General features: G+C 31.1%; 1 protein-coding gene across 1 annotated transcript; it reads left to right on the top strand.

The window, feature by feature from the left end:
• The first annotated feature begins 7,353 nt into the window (after positions 1-7,353).
• On the top strand, positions 7,354-16,527 carry LOC125878376 (ABC transporter B family member 2-like). Its single transcript, XM_049559620.1, has 12 exons — positions 7,354-7,684; positions 8,197-8,251; positions 8,496-8,671; positions 9,939-10,139; positions 10,524-10,783; positions 11,615-12,155; positions 12,958-13,337; positions 13,593-14,008; positions 14,466-14,707; positions 14,785-15,032; positions 15,367-15,779; positions 15,876-16,527. The coding sequence occupies exons 1-12, from the start codon at positions 7,388-7,390 to the stop codon at positions 16,418-16,420; spliced, it is 3,774 nt and encodes a 1,257-aa protein (XP_049415577.1). The 5' UTR covers positions 7,354-7,387; the 3' UTR covers positions 16,421-16,527.
• The last annotated feature ends 1,836 nt before the right edge of the window (positions 16,528-18,363 follow it).

Raw genomic sequence — 18,363 nt, 5'->3', positions numbered from 1 at the left:
TTTATAACAAAATCAGTTTGTATCATATTCATAGTTATGTATATTGTTGTGTATATAACATAGTTATGTATCAAATGTATATTGAGAGTTAGCTAGTGAGAAACCTTAAATTAGGTTAAAAGAAAATTTTGAATAGTTTTTAAATACATCTCTTAACATTTGGAGCTTCATAAAGTAATTAAGTTGCTCGTAAGCTGTCTACCTAAATTTGATCGTAGAAATCAATAATAGCTTAACCATATGCAAGGAACATATTCAATTGAATTGAAAATTCTTATCACATGAATAAAATAAAAATAAATCTTTGATATATTTAAATTTTTAAATCCCTTTACATAGGACAAATATATATATTAAAACCCCTAACAGCCCTTTATGATTTTTTCTATCTTCTTATTAAAATTCCTAACACTTCATAGGCTACAAGAATGGCAAAAAAATGAACAACAAAGCAAGAAAATTGTGGTCGTTATTGTTTGCCAAACTTGGGCTAACCTACCAAGAAGTATCCAAAAAAATAAAATAAAATAGTATAGTGTAGCTCAATTATAAATCACCAATAAATACATAGAAGGGTAGATTTGTTATTTGATGTTTTTTTCACAATATATAATATAGGCCACTCATATAAATGGGTACTTAACAAAGTCTATAATAGAGTTCTTTAATTTGGGTTTGATTGATAGGATGAAAATAGTGCCATCATATGGTGTTATTTATGGATTTATATCTATTTATTAAATTTCACATAAGTTATATGAAAATTAATATATGGATAACTTATTTTTTATTTAACTATCAAATGACTCCTAATACATGTATTATCACAGTTAAAGACACAATTGCTTCTCAAAATCTTTTTCATATCCTTTTCATCATATTTATGGAGGATATTTTTATAAACGAATAACTTTATTAATGCGCCAAATAAAACTGTGCATAAGAAATAATTTCAGCATAACTAGCTTATATCAACATTACTAATGACAACATTATTGATACATCCCATTCGACACTATTTTTATATACCCTACCAAATGACTCTTTCGTAATTTACACTCTAAAAAGTACTCTCTCCGTTTACTTTTACTTGTCACACCTATTAAGAAAACAATATGACTATTTTACCACAGTCCACACCAGTACTCCTATTAATTGATGTTTTGTATTAGGTTTTGGAGGAATAAATAATTAATATTAAAGGTAAAATGTATTTTCTTGATATGTTAGAACTGCCAAGTAAAAATAAAACCTATTTTTAGAATAGTGCACCAGTAAAAGTGAACCAAGAGTTACTTTATTCCTCTACCATTATCAAATGTTTTTCGTTTTGGTGTAGCATATCCATTTAGAAATTTAATTAATTAAAGAAATTATTTGACTCGATTGCCCTTTATCTTCAAGAATAATTGAAAGATCTCTTAGAAAACCATTCACACAATTTATTATAGCAAGAATAAGTTGATGAAAAAGAATAAATACTTCCTTTATTTTTCAAAAATGATACTTATTTTTAAAAAGCTAAAAAGTCATTTGAAAATGGCCAAAGTGAATAAATAAGAAGCTTATAAATGGTAGCGTTTCGTCTTTTTCGGAAAATGAATTTCCATTCCTCTGTCTAAATAATTAATGCTTGAGAAATCTGCCAAGTAATTCTTCAACCTCTTTAATTAATTATTTAAATTATAAATTAACAATATAATAATCTTATTAGAGAGAAATAAGAATAAAATAATAAAAATATTTATTCATATATAAGATGTAGATGAAAATTAATTATCTTTGTCTTAATTTACTTTATCATTAAATAAAATGTTATTTATTGGAGAGAAATAAGAATAAAAAATGTATTTTATTTATTTATAGTTTTTCCAGAAAATGTAAAAAATAAAATAAAATAAAATGTTCCACTATTATTTTTAGGTGGCTATATGACATCATATACAAAAATGAGATAAATACAAAGGACCACCGTATATCCTCATCGTTTTGACGATTGACCAACAAAGAGTTATTTATTAACCCCAAAAAAAGAAAACAAAGTGTTATTTAAAATATAATGCTCCTTCCGTTTTAAATTATTTGTCTTGATTTTTCAAAATAATTATCCCAAAGTATTTATCTTTTAGAAATTTTAGATGGTTAGTTAAACTTTTCATATTTTACAGTTCTTTAAGACTACAAACACCTCAATTATGAAAAGTCATGATATATTGAATAAAGCAAATATTTAATAAAATGAATTATAAATCTCTTTCGTTCTAAAATAAGTATCACTTTAGCTTATTTCAACCCCATTAAGAAAAATAATATACTAAATAGAAGGTATAATTATTAATTAGTTACCCATATTTATTAGATATTTTTTGAGAATTGAGTACTATTAAGAAAATATAATTCTCTAATACAAGAATATAATTGGAAAAATAGACTAACTTTTATTTAGAATTTCTAAAGATTGACATTTTTTTTTTGTTTGCTAAAGTAAACTTACTTTAAGATGAAGAAATCATTAAGATTTTTTAATTTTTTTATTCAATGTTTGGTGCTCGTATTGGAGTTTCAATTACACATACATCACTATCATATATATTATATTTACCTCTAGTTTAAAATAATTACATATATTACCACTTTTAATATTTATATCATATATTAAAAAATTTAATCAGATACACAAATCCCTTAAATAAGGAATTGAATAATTATCTACTCCTTAATTAATGGTCCATATCCATTAACAAGCAAATCATCTTCCTCTTTTTTCACATATGCCGTTTCCACCGTAAATCCAGCCTTCCTTCTTCCTTAATACATCTTTTCCCTCTTTCTTTCTTCATCCTCTCAATATATGTTTGCATGTTCAAATCAGCATTATACATATAGGTTTATTTCGATTATTTTATTATTCACATGTATTTTGATTTTATATCTGAGTTCATAATGTTCTGTTCAATTTTATAGAATTTTACAAGTTAGATTTTATATTTTTTGATTTTGTTATTTCTCGGACATTTTAATGATTGAACATTCCTAAAATCGGATGATTCTCGTCAAAGGTACTACACTTTAACAATACTATATATACTAAATCAAACAACTTTTATTTGCTCATTTTCACTCATCAATTTCTCATTGTAGTAATTGACTCTTCATCCGCCAACATTCAAGTCGAGAATAGATCTAAGTGTAGAAATGTCTCAATCAAGATGAAGAATTACGCCAAGCTTTAATTAAGAGAAAAAAGTACACCATTAGATGCACATCAAGTGCAACAATGTTGGATACACATCAGGTGTACATGTATCTAGTAAAGAGTTCATGTATCTGAGTTAAGATTATATGCATCTATGAGAAAAAATTTCAGATCCTTAAAGAAAGGGAGAATTTTGAATTTTTTAACTTTTTTTTGGATTAATGATAAGACAAATACTCCACAATCGTGATTTGTTCTTAAATTCGTGTGTTTCAATTACATTTCATATTTAGATACACATAATTATATGTGAGTTTACTATGTATCCGAGATACATGATTTTGAATAAAATGTATGAAATTGATAGTTGATACATCGAATTAATAATAAATACATATAAAAGATACATGAAATTAAATTAGATCATATAAATAGATACATGAAATTAATATTATATCATATAAATAGATACATGAAATTAATACTAGACACATATAACATATACACAAAATTAATATTAGATACTTCTATGATACATATAAATGTACTTGTATGATACTTATGTATCTAAGTGTTTAGTTTGTTGGATACATCATATATTGATAATAGATACATCAAATTAATGAATTTTATTATTTTAAGAGTAATAAAATGAAATTAATCAAATTGCATGACCGAGATATACATGTTTTTGTCTTTTATTAATAATATTAACGAATTTATTATTTCAAATATTAATAAAATGAAATTAATTAAACATAGATACACTCCTTGATTTCCGCCTTATATTAAGGAAATCAGTTACAACCTATTAATTTAAACAAATAAAATACGTATCTCAATTTAAAATTCGGCAGATACATGTATCTCACAGATTTAAACTCATGTATCCTAAGTATGAAATATGGTAGAGGAAGTAAAAGCTAAAACTATTGGGAATCTAAGTAATTAGGACTTAAACTAGTGGGATTTATGTAGTTTGGCCCTATTTAAATTGTGTATTATATATGACCAATAGCGGAGCCAGAATTATCAATAATGGATTCAAAATATGAACAAATAGACACATGAAGTAGTCGAAGGGGTTCAACATCTACTATATATACCTAAAAAATTATTTTAACCATGTACAAATAATATAATTTTCTGTCAAAGGAGGTTCGGATGAACCGCTAATTATAAGGTGGCTCCGCCATTGTGCAGGACTCATTCTGAAGGTGACGCTCCCAACAAGATTTACATAATTCATACTTAAAACTCAAATTCGAGATTTCTGATTAAAAACTAAACGGTTTCATCATTACGCCACAACCGATATTGGTCGGGGAAGTATTAAAATTTAAGAGATGCCTAAGAGGTGAAGGAATAAATGAAGGCAAAACTTAATTGTTCCTTTCGAATATTTATTACAAGTTAGAACAAAGTTCAACCACCAACGCCTTAATTCATTATTATCGTCTTCATCGTCAACTCATATACGTATACCGTATACGTATTACGTTTATACTCATACGTACCAAAATCCTTCTTCTAACTCTCAACTGTATTCAGTTTCGGTGTTGATTACAACTTTTCACATGCAACAATTAACTACTCTTTTAAATTACTGGAAATACCCTAAATTTGACGTGAATTATTAGTTTTATCTCTAAATTATTGTCAGTCTTAAAAAACACTCATTTATTTGATTAATTGAATTTAAATACACCCACGACCTTTCAACATGAGTGAAATACAGTCCTAAATTCTCGTCAATTTTAGGAGTATTTTCAACCCTTCTCGACTTTTTCTTAAGGTCTCACACTCCTATAAGAATTTGAGACTACTTACTATATCATGTGGCAAATCAAGAATGTCTCTAAATTTAGTTACTCAAGTATATGAGTATTTTAAAAACTGTTTACTATAATTTAGGAACGAAACTAATAATTTTGTCATTATACTTGTGTCTTTGAAATAATAAACAAAGTGAACGTAGGTCAACTCTCTCAACTCCCTTTCGCCACGTAACAACAACTTTTTAGTTAGTAGTTTAGTACTGGCTCTCTTAGATTAATTGTTGTTTTTATTATAAATAAATAAATACAATTTTAATTTTTTAAACAAAATTGTGCAATGTATGTTTATTAATGCAATAAATTAAATAAATTCAAAATAATTAATATGAATATAATTTATCTTCAGATCAAACGACTCCTTATAAAAAGATACTCGTCAAGTAATAAACATTCTTGTATTTCTAAAGCGTTAAATGTTTCAAAATTTTAGTTTATCAGAATGAAATTAATCTACTTCTACTAAATAAGAACAAGAATAACTTAGTAGTAACTCTATTATATATTTATTGTTTTTTTAATGACCACAAGTAAAACGTTTCAGATCGGAGGCAGTATGGAACTTTTCACATATACATCTACTACAAGAAAATATAAAATTAATTACAAAATTTATTGATTATTTCAAGCTATTTCATTGTTAAAAGACTCCTAACTAATTGAATTTATTTTTATAATACATCACTTATCTATACCTAAATGAAATGAACATAATTGTTTTACTATTTAGTTACAAAATTTTATCTATAATTAATTTCGTTATTTTCTAAATGTGTAAATGCATGGTTTGGTAAGCCATAAGAGCAGGGGCGGACCCACGTGGGCTCCAGGGGATTCACCCGAAATCTTTCGGCAAAATTTTTTGATAAATATTTTGTATTTGTAGATATAAATATTTTGAACCTCCTCAATGACAAGGAGAAACTTATAGAGTAGCAGTAGGTCTCCTTAAAGTTAAGTTACGTCGAGAGTTTGAATTCCTGTGTTAGTGTTTTATCTTTTTATTTTTTAATTTCAGTTCCGTTATTTCACGTTTTTTAATTTTTTTTTTCAAATTCCCTATATAAAAATTCTGAATCCGTCACCGGTGACCCTTCCAAAGGACCCCTTAGAAACACACATATCATACATTGTTAAAAGGAGATTGAAGTGTCCTACTATTCATCATTAATATATGCCAACTAAGATTAGATAGAAGAGGTGTTTAATGCTTCCACATGATTTAGTATTTTATTTATTTATATTTATTTATATTATATAGAGACAAAGCAAGGTCCTCATGCCTGCGCCAACACCAATTTTTTCACTTGAATTATACTTTGTTACAGACATTCAACTCCACTACATATATATACACTAAAATATAATTATTACTCCTCACATTTTTTTATTAGTCCTTTATTGATCGACTTGACACTTTTATTAGTTACTTTTAATGATAAGAACAGTATTAAAAGAAAATGTAATAATTTCTCTTCATCATTTCTAAAAAATGAACCAGTGAAAGATTTTCGAATAAAGGACTAATAAAAGAGAACATATAGAGAGAGTACAATTAATCGTTCATTAAAAATGAGATTATTAAGTTGAAAATAGTATTCATTCGGTCGAAAAATATTTACGGAAGTTTTTTTTTTGTGTCACACTAAATTATTTGTTTGATAAAACAAAATAATAAAAAAAGATCTTTTTGCAATAAATTAAAAAGGAAAATGTCACATAAAATAGTCGGATAGAGGTTGAGCCTCTTGGCAACCAATCAACCATGGTGGCGGGTTGTTGTATAATTTAATTTTTGCAACTGTTTTTGCTCATTCCTTTGCCTTGACTTTCTCTCTACTCTCAATACTTTCCACCGTCTCAAAATATGTGTTATTTTAGCTCATTTCGCGTTCATTAAAAAAAAAAAAAAGTTACATAGTTTAGTTTTTAAATTATTTTTATCCCTATTAATTATGAAGTACATGAATTAAAAATTTAAGATTTTCAAGAAGTTCTACTTTTTTCAAAGTAATTAATTGATGGTATAATAAGTAAAAAGAAATTATTTTTTCTTGATTTGTCAAAATGGACAAGTAATTAAGAATAACTAAAAAAGAAAAAGTAGACAAATAATCAGGGAGGGACAGAAGGAGAGGGAGTATGTTCTAGATATCTTTAGTTTAAGATCACAAATTCATTTTTTTAAAAAACTTCTTTTCTTAGAACTTTTAAAGCTACACTTATTTTAAAACGGATACCTTAATCAACTTAATTACCTCACCAATCTTCCCACCACCCTCATTACTTCTCTTTTATAAGAAGGAAAACATTTGTTTCTTTTATTGCTCATAAAGTCTAGTTAAAAACAAAAAAAATGAGCCAACAAGAAAGTCATGCATTATCTGTTGACAGTAGCAACATTTCAAAAATGAAGCAGAAAAATAATAATAATGGAGAAGAAGAAAGGAAAAAGATTCATCAGAAAGTTTCATTATTGAAGCTTTTCTCTTTTGCTGATTCCTATGATTATTTGTTGATGTTTTTGGGATCTATTAGTGCTTGTTTACATGGTGCTTCTGTACCTGTTTTCTTCATTTTCTTTGGTAAAATGATTAATATTGCTGGCCTTGCTTACCTTTTTCCTGCTCAAACTTCTCACAAGATTGCCAAGGTAACATAAGCAAAAATATTCTTCAAGTTCATTTCTCGTATAGTCATTCAACTAATAATCGTGAAATCAAATAGAAAGGTGAGTTTCTGAGATAATAACGGATGAATTATAAGAAATTAACTCTGATTTCTCATATGATTACCCAACTAAAAATTATTACTATCTCAGAAAGTCACTACCGTGCTAATTCTAGTAATAGATTATGTTAACTATGGACTATTTAACGACAAATTAAGTATGAATTTTCATAGTTAATTTTTGTATTTTTTTTAGGATGCGAAAATAAAGATCCAATTAATTAGGTACCCAAACTCAATTACCTACGGGGTTATTTATTGCATGTAACTAATAAATTATCCATATGAAGTGGAGCATATATAATAACATTAAAATAAGTAGATTAATTACTTGCTACAGTATATTAAAATAACTGAAAATATAATCGATTCATTAATGTTTTATTATTATTTTGTGAGAGGAACTTATGTTAATTTTGGATTGTTTGTTTGCAGTATTCATTGGATTTTGTGTACCTAAGCGTGGTGATATTATTTTCATCATGGATAGGTTTGAGCCTATTGCCCAACTATGTCGCTCGGACTCTTCAAAATGCTAACGGATGCGTGTTGGATTCGCCAAAAGTAGTGTATTTTTGGAGAATCTGAGACGGATGTGGCATCTAAAATGGAGAGTCCGCGCAACTAAGTTGCCCAACAATTATATATATTTAATTTTATTTTTCTCGTCATGATTTACTGTATGTAACAAAATTCCTAATTAATATTACTTTTTTTTTGTTAAAAAAAAAAAGAGGTGGCATGTTGGATGCACAGTGGAGAAAGACAAGCAGCAAAGATAAGAATGGCATACTTAAAGTCTATGTTGAATCAAGATATAAGTCTCTTTGACACTGAAGCTTCTACTGGAGAAGTCATTTCTGCAATTACCAGTGATATTATTATTGTTCAGGATGCTATTTCTGAAAAGGTACTCTCATTTATCATCCTTTTACAATAGGCAAGTGGACGTGAAAGAAGCCTCTTATTAAAATTTAATTTTAGACCACTAATTTTATTGATACGATTTCAGTTCGATCTCTACCATCAGTGAATAAAAACTAAGTAGTTGTTAGTAGTTGGGGGCTTCAAGGTTACATCATGTTATTGAAAGGGAAATTTGGGCCGTAGGTTTTGATGTAGGGGAAAAGGCTTTAACTCTCTGCAGCTAATCTGGAAAAAAAGAGTAAATGCTATTTGGTGGCATTTATTAATTTTTTGTATTTGTTTCATTTTGTTTTCTTAGATCAAAATTAACATTGTTGGAGTTACTGACTAGTAATAAGTTTTTTTATTAATCTCTGTGTGCCAGTTGGATTTCCAAGTAGAATGTGATTAAAATAAAAGATAAAATAATCCTTTTATTTTATTTTAATACTACTCTTTTGAAAAAAAATGTCTTTTAAAAATGAATGTGATACTCATCAATGCTCAAAGAGCAACAATAATAATAGAAAAGAACTCCATGTGACTCATATGTTGGTCCTATATTATTATTTTTATATGATTATGTTACTTGCTCCGTTTCAATATAAATAAATTTCTAGTAACGACCTCTAATTTTAAAGAAAAAGTTTAGAAAGCAGTAAAAAGTAATGTTGATAAATTATCTTTTAATAATTAATTAATGTCTATAATTAATTTTTTGTCAAACCTCAAAATTTATTTATATTGAAATAAAAAGAGTATACTTGTTGATGTATTCGTACCATTTATTACTTTAGTATAAACAAATGCTCGTACCTCCATTTTTTTTATTTCTCACTCGGTTTTCGGAGCCCACATTGGAGCTTTGACTAAACCCGAATCGCGCTCTATAGATCCCATTCGATGTGATGCTTCCAACAAGATTTTTTTCATACCCAGGGCTCGAATCCGAAAACTCTAGTTAAACAAGACATGTTATGGAGATTTTTGAGAGTTGAAATATTACCTTCCTCCCGTCTCAAAATATTTGTTGTTTTGATTAAAAAAATATTTAATAAACGTATTTCATAACTAAATAAATTAATCATATAAAATATGTCTTTTCATAACATCAATTGGACATGCATGAGATTTTGTGCCTTGCAAAACTTTTTCAAAATTTTGAGTAGAAAAAGTCTTCATTGATGGGGATTGGGGCAGTTATCATTGTGAATTAACTGTGAGTAGAAGCATTATAATGAGCATGGTGGAACTGGTTGGTGTTGATGCAGGCAGGGAATTTCTTGCATTATATCAGCCGTTTCTTAGCTGGTTTTACAATTGGGTTCATAAGAGTATGGCAGATCAGTTTGGTGACGCTTTCAATTGTGCCTTTGATCGCTCTTGCTGGTGGTATTTATGCCTATGTTTCCATTGGTCTCATTGCAAGAGTCCGCAAATCCTATATTAAAGCTGGAGAGATTGCTGAAGAGGTATGCACTCCAACTGTTTGACAAAAGTCTTTGTTTAGTATCTCATCCTAATCAATGAACGGGAAAAGAAGGGCCAAATATACCTTTTTCTGTTATACTTTGATACAAAATTGCCCTTAATTTTGACGGAGGGACGGATATATTTAGCAAAAGAAATGTACTCCTAACTTACCAGTTTTTATGATTGTTATTTGTCTAGACATGTGTTTTGACAGGTAAAGATTGACAAATTATATATTAGTGATAGTGGAGGAGTGTACAATAGAGTAGTTTATTCAAGAAAGGATCATACGTTAATGGGTTATTGATATAAATAGTACCCCATTTTAATTTTTAATCCTTCTAATCATTGCTCTATGCTTAGTAATCTTTTGCAATTTTCAGGTTGTAGCTAATATTAGAACAGTGCAAGCATTTACTGGAGAAGAGAAGGCGGTAAAATCGTATAAAGGTGCCTTGTTGAACACTTATAAGTATGGGAGAAAAGCTGGATTGGCCAAAGGCTTGGGTTTGGGCACCTTGCATTGTGTCCTTTTCCTTTCTTGGTCATTGCTTGTGTGGTTTACTAGCATTATTGTGCACAAGAACATTGCAAATGGAGGAGATTCTTTCACCACCATGCTCAATGTTGTCATTGCTGGCCTGTAAGTTTTTGCTTCTCATACTCAATTTCGAAATGCTTTTACAGCATAATCTTAAACAATTAAACTATTACGAGTATTAACTGAGATTAGTGCCCTCTGTTCTTGAGAATCCGGTGTTTCTCTGAATCTCATCACTACTCATAGTCATATATGATATATAACGAATAACCTCTTTCATGCCAGTGTAGTGATTCTTGATGGAATTAGCTCGTGTTAAGCCAATGCTTATTCATACTGCTTGTGTGTTGATAAACCAAGAAACACTAGTTGATCTTAGTCCTATTGCTTCAAACGTTTGGAGTTGTTGGATCTGAAGAACACTAAGTGTAGTTTTGACTAGCTGAAAAGGCAGGTTATCCTGTTAGGCTCAACCAGTTGCACTGAATTGAAGCACCATAATCTTGCTGTCTTGTTATGTAGAAAATTTCGATGACCTGATTTGTGTTTAAAGAAGTGACTTCTTTCAATGTATCTCTATTGGTTAAAGGATAGATAATACATCCATTAATCCTTTCTAGATTTCAGATTTTAGAGCAATTTATAAAGTTACCCTTTATAGGCCAGCTCTAATGAAGTCAGGAAGAAACCAGATGTTTATGACATCGTGTCTCATTCTTATTGATCAAGTTACTTGTTGCTTCTATACTTGGATAACTTTTTCCTTAGTTTATAAAGGTCATTTTGTGCCTCAATGTCACTTGGAAAGTTTTCCATTGCATACACCTTGACTTCAGACTTTGTATGGTCTTAAAGTAGGTGCTCCACTAGCTGCCCAGCTTTTGTTCTGTTTGTGCAAATCTTGTCTTCAATTTAACTTTAACTGCTTCTCAGGTCACTGGGGCTGGCAGCACCAGATATTACAGCATTCCTCAGGGCTAAGTCAGCTGCCTATCCTATTTTTGAGATGATTGAACGAGATACTATCAGTAAAACCAGCTCCAAGAGTGGTCAGAAGCTGAGCAAAGTAGAAGGACACATACAATTTAAGGATGTATGTTTTAGCTATCCATCTCGTCCCGAAGTGGTGATCTTTGACAAGCTCTCTCTTGATATTCCATCAGGGAAGATTGTAGCTCTTGTGGGAGGAAGTGGATCAGGGAAAAGTACAGTTATATCTTTGATTGAACGCTTCTATGAACCGCTCTCGGGACAGATATTATTGGATGGATGTGATATTAGGCACCTGGACTTGAAGTGGCTGAGGCAGCAAATAGGGCTAGTAAATCAAGAACCCGCTCTTTTCGCTACAACCATTAGAGAGAACATTCTCTATGGAAAAAGTGATGCTAGCCTAGAAGATATTGCACGTGCGGCCAAACTTTCCGAGGCAATGACTTTCATCAACAACCTCCCCGATCGGTTTGAAACTCAGGTACATTCTGTCCTTCATAAACTATTTGTACATGCACTAGGAGATGCCACACTATAGCAAAGAGAATTAGATGGATGCTTCTATGTATTTATTACATACTAAGTACTTCCATATGACTATACCTTGGAGTCGTTTGGTAGTTGGTTAGAAGGTATTAGCAATACATGAATTAGTTATGAAGAAATCTACGTATTATTCTATGCATGTATTAGTTTTGGAGGGTTTACTTATTCATGTATTACTTATTCCATCTTCTATCCTACAAAAAATAATACATAGATTCCCTCTATCCTTTCATTATGCATTACCAGCATCATTAGAGGAGAAGAATTCTGGTGTTGCTTTTCTTTCTGTTAGTTGTTCAGTATCCAGAGGCACTATTTAGGCGATTATTTACTATTCTAGTGGTTTATTAGTATTTCCTGATTTCAAAATTAAAAAACTCAAGATGCTTCACTCTCTCAAGTTGAAATGTTTGCCTTGAAAATCAAGAGAGTTATTGAAATATTGTGTAGAATATTCTTAATAAATATGTCAGTGAAAATGATATTAAGAAAATTGTGCAGAATATTCGTATGATTATGATATAATTAAAAATCCCTAGGATTAAGAAACTTACCTCAACTCAAAACTCCTACTGAAGGAGCTCTCTTGTATATTGTTCAAAGAAAAAGAAAATTCAGTTAGAGTTTTTGTCTTCTTCTCTTTACACAAAAATATTCAAGAAAGGCCTCATAAGACTGAAAGTTTGCTTTAATAAAACATAATATCATATATATATCTGAGGCTACGTCATTTACAGGTTGGTGAAAGAGGGGTTCAGTTATCTGGGGGGCAGAAGCAAAGAATTGCAATTTCTCGTGCTATAGTGAAGAATCCATCAATTCTTCTATTAGATGAAGCTACAAGTGCACTTGATGCTGAGTCAGAAAAAAGTGTACAAGATGCTCTTGATCGTGTGATGGTGGGAAGAACAACTGTAATTGTTGCTCATCGCCTTTCTACCATTAGGAATGCTGATATCATAGCGGTTGTAAACAATGGCAAGATAGTAGAAACTGGAAGTCACGAGGAGCTTATTTCAAAACCAAATAGTGCCTATGCATCACTTGTTCAACTTCAACATGCAGCTTCTTCACATCTCCATCCTTCTCAAGAGCAAACCATGGGACGACCTCATAGGTACAATATTTACCTGCTGATATTTTGTATTCCTATTTATATCAGAATGTGATGTATATCCTCTTTATTGTTGCTTTGGAGTCAGCTTCGTACTGTCATGCATTTGACAGCTAGTTCTAGTGATACTTTGACAATTTCTGCTATTGAGGGTTCAAAGTTCAAAAACATAATAAAAGGTGTCATTTCCTGCTTATAAGCAATCAGACTGATTTTTCTATCATTATATGCATAATTTGCTTAATCTTTTTTCTACAGCATAAGGTATTCGCGTGAGTTATCCCGAACGACAACGCGAAGCCGTGGAGCTAGCTTTCGTTCTGAAAAATCTGTTAGCAGTATTGGTGCTGGTGGTGTAGAGGATGTTAAGTCACAAAATATTTCCGCAGGGAGATTGTATTCTATGATTAGTCCTGAATGGCATTATGGAGTTATTGGAACTGTCTGTGCATTTATTGCTGGAGCTCAGATGCCTCTCTTTGCCTTAGGGGTGTCACAGGCCCTTGTGTCTTACTACATGGATTGGGATACAACACGCCACGAAGTGAAGAAGATTTGTTTCCTGTTTTGTGTTGGTGCAGTATTAACCGTCGTCGTTCATGCCATTGCACATACTTGCTTTGGAATCATAGGAGAGCGGCTTACTCTTCGCATGAGAGAAATGATGTTCTCTGGTAATCATACAATAACCAATGCTTTTGCTTTACGAGAGGTTGCTTATCGTGTAAATATGTAGAACTTTAATTGCATAATTACTGTCGCATTGCAAAACTTTGGTGCACTGCATTGATACTATTCATCATATTTAATTTTAGAAGATGACTGTTGTACTCTTTTCTGAAACTTTTCACTCATCTCTGTTTTCTTAGTATCAGTCCTTTAACAGACAAATAGCTTAACTTGTATCTATAAATGATTTCTAAATGTAAGAAAGCTATGATTCATATTTATCTGAAATCATTAATCCAGAAATATTTTTTTGTCTGGATTAATGATTCAGATAAATATGAATCATACCTTTCCTGCATTTGTTGATATGTTGCATTGATATCTGTTTTCTTAGTATGAGTCCTTTTTGTCCGTCTTATTCAAATAAAAAGTTCCCTAACATTCTTCTTTATGTGGTTGCAGCTATGCTAAGAAATGAGATAGGATGGTTTGATGAGATGAACAATTCAAGTTCTACACTTGCATCACGATTGGAAAGTGATGCTACTCTATTGCGAACTGTAGTGGTTGATCGCTCTACTATTCTCCTACAGAATGTGGGTTTGGTGGCCACTTCCTTCATCATTGCATTCATCTTGAATTGGAGGCTCACCCTTGTTGTCATAGCTATGTACCCACTTATCGTTAGTGGTCACATCAGCGAGGTTCAATCTTTTCCCTTAATCAGCATCTGCCATATATCTTCCATATCATTATTTTAATAGGTATTGTTTTCTTTCAGAAACTCTTTCTGTCAGGCTTTGGTGGTGACTTGAGCAAAGCCTATCTTAGAGCAAACATGTTTGCTGGTGAGGCTGTAAGTAACATCAGAACTGTTGCAGCATTCTGTGCTGAGGAGAAGGTAACTGATCTCTATGCTCGTGAACTTGTTGAACCTGCAAAGCGTTCATTTAGCAGGGGACAGACTGCCGGGATCCTTTATGGAGTCTCTCAGTTTTTCATCTTCTCCTCTTATGCCCTTGCCTTATGGTATGTTGCTCAAGTTTTTAGTTATCTAAATTGCTCATCCTGTTGTTTTGTTGTTGGGAATTTCTTTGAGTGGCAGAGGCAGCTTGCATTGCAATGAGGTGCTTTGGCATACTTGTACTTAAACATATTACGACATGGTGACGATATTGAGATTAGATAAACTTACCACCTTTCACATATTTACAAACTATCCACGGGGAAAAAGTTACTACAAAAGTTCAGAAAAGTAGATAGCCAATCACATACATTATGACAGTTGGTTATTTTACTTAGATTACAGTCTTGTACCAATAAGGTTTTAGTTTAACATGTATTCTTCCTAAACCTTGTATAGGTATGGTTCTGTTTTGATGGGGAAGGAGCTAACCAGCTTCAAAGCTGTTATGAAATCGTTTATGGTTTTGATTGTAACTGCTTTGGCTATGGGAGAGACCCTTGCTATGGCACCAGACCTTATAAAAGGAAACCAGATGGTAGCATCTGTATTTGAAGTGCTTGATCGGAAGACAGAAATTGTAACCGACAGTGGGGAGGAGGTAACTGCGGTTGAGGGAACAATTGAGTTTAAGGATGTTGAGTTCTGCTATCCTGCAAGACCCGATGTTCACATTTTCAGAGACTTCAATATGAGCGTGCATGCGGGAAAGAGTATGGCGATAGTAGGGCAGAGTGGTTCTGGTAAAAGCTCAGTATTGGCTCTCATTTTACGGTTCTATGATCCAATATCTGGGAAAGTGATCATTGATGGTAAGTTTAATTTGTACCTATACTATTCCAAACTAGAATCATTCCAACGTTCATCATGGATTAATTTAATCATATCGATGATGTGAATTTACACAGGCAAGGACATCAGGAAGCTAAAGCTCAATTCTCTAAGAAAGCACATTGGCCTGGTCCAACAAGAACCAGCACTCTTTGCCACAACAATCTATGAAAACATCCTTTATGGAAAAGAGGGAGCATCTGAAGCAGAAGTGATTCAAGCAGCTAAGCTTGCTAATGCACATAGTTTCATTAGTGCTCTTCCTGATGGCTACTCGACCCAAGTTGGGGAACGAGGAATTCAATTGTCCGGTGGACAGAAGCAAAGGGTAGCCATTGCCCGAGCTGTTCTCAAGAACCCTGAAATCTTGCTATTAGATGAAGCTACAAGTGCTCTGGACGTGGAATCTGAGCGTATAGTTCAACAAGCATTGGACAGGTTGATGCAAAACAGGACTACTGTCATCGTGGCACATCGACTATCCACCATAAAAGATGCAGATCAGATATCTGTTTTACAAGATGGGAAAATCGTCGATCAAGGGACTCACTCTGCATTGATAGAGAACAGAGATGGAGCATACTATAAGCTAATTAACTTACAGCAACAGCAGCAACAGTAGTAAAACACCAACATACTTGGAGATATTTTTCTCATACAAACACTTAAAATGTGTAAAATTATTTTCCCCTATACTTAATATAATTGCAATAATATACTTTGTATTTAGAGTTGTATAGGCTATTTTTAACTGTTCTTTCTTCCCCTGGAATATTTTTTCCATTGTTGAACTTGAAGGCTTCACTAGTAGGATGGGGTTAAAAAACTTTCAAGGCTCGTAAATGTAAAATTAGTTAAACACTTCGCATTTGACACCCCAAAAATAAAAGGGTAAGTTACACATTGAGCAGGTCAGCTAAAAATATTACTTCCTTCATTTCAATTTGTTTGTCTCGTTTTGATTTGATACGGAGTTTAAGAAAGTAAATGAAACTTTTAAATCTTGTAATTTTAAACTAAAGATATGTGGAAGGTACCAAAATGTCTTTTAATCTTGTGGTCTTAAACAGAGGTGGATCCAGGATTTGGAGGCTAAGGGTGTCATATCGTCTAAATAGGTAAATGGGACGATTCCTTCAATTTTAGGTTATAATTCGGATTATTTAGTTTTTTCGATTTCTATAAATAAATTGATTGAATATGCATCTTTAGTAATGTTTTTTTTCTTTTAAATATTCTAATATTAATATACCTAAATAATTTATTTTATTGATATACTATTTTTTAGAAATAAGACACCTTATTCTCTATAACTTTGAGAAAACAAGAGATTTTTCACTTTTAAATTTGAATTTGTATACATCGTCTAATACCATACAGTTGAAAATGAAAATAAAAATTATAGCTTCAGTCTAGTTATCTCCACTTAGTGTGATGTTAAAGATTGAAAGAACCTTTAAATTCAAAAGTTTTAACATAATATTCTATTTAAACATATTTTTATTAATATGTATATGACGTTCAAAAATTTAATATTAATTTGTAATTGATATAAAATATCACGCAACACTCGTATCAATTAAAGATAGATAAATAAGTAATGAGTAGCAAATAAAGACACTAATTGAGGGGACGAGAAACTGAAGCAAAGACCAAAAAATAAAAAATAAAAAAAGAGGGAAAAAAAAGGAAGAGCTGAAAGCCCTTCGCACAAGCTAAGGATAAAAAAATGGTGCTCTCATGGGATTTAAACCCTCGATGCTCAGGTACAGAGTTAGGCCCTTTGCCAGTTACACCATTCAATGTATTGTTCATTAGGTAACAAGTATAATATATATTCGATATGTCATACTTATACATATATATACAAAGTTTTAATAGAGGTTATTGGGTGCCATAATACCCTCACTCATACACCTAGATCCGTCTCTGGTCTTAAACATGTTACGAGAAAAATTGAAATGAAATAGTTGTCAAAAAAGGGAAGAGACATTCTTTGTAAATTGATTAAGAGTCTGTTTGAATTGACTTATCTTAGGTGATTTAAAACAATTTTGTAGTGTTTGGGTAAGATAAAAAAATAATACTTTTAAACACTAAGTCAAAAGTCATAAGTTAGGATTCCTAATTTATAACTTATGGTTTATAACACACAAGTTATAAGCCCATCCAAATAGACTCCAAAAAGAAAAAGAAAGACATATAAATCAAAACAACGGGAATAATTATTCACTTAAATAATTGATATTTTTGCTAATACACTCTACCTAACGATTCCTTAAGGGATTCTTTATTAGGATGCTTTAGAAAAAATAATACATGCATTAACTTTAATTGTGCATTACTAATGCTTTGTTTAGTACACTTTTTCAACCTACGTATGACAATTGCTTGCATGCACACTCTATTTGGTATCATGGTATATCTAACTAATACATGACAAATCACAATATTATCCCTCAATATCCTTTCCACGATATTTGTGGAAGATATTTTTGTTAATTAATAATTGTTTAAAAAAATTATATAATACATATTATTTTTAATACCCTAAATTAAACAATG

Source organism: Solanum stenotomum, chromosome 10 (assembly GCF_019186545.1).
Source record: "Solanum stenotomum isolate F172 chromosome 10, ASM1918654v1, whole genome shotgun sequence".
Classification (NCBI taxonomy): Eukaryota; Viridiplantae; Streptophyta; class Magnoliopsida; order Solanales; family Solanaceae; genus Solanum; species Solanum stenotomum.
The sequence above is the reverse complement of the archived record's forward strand: the minus strand, read 5'-3'. Positions and strand labels throughout refer to the sequence as shown.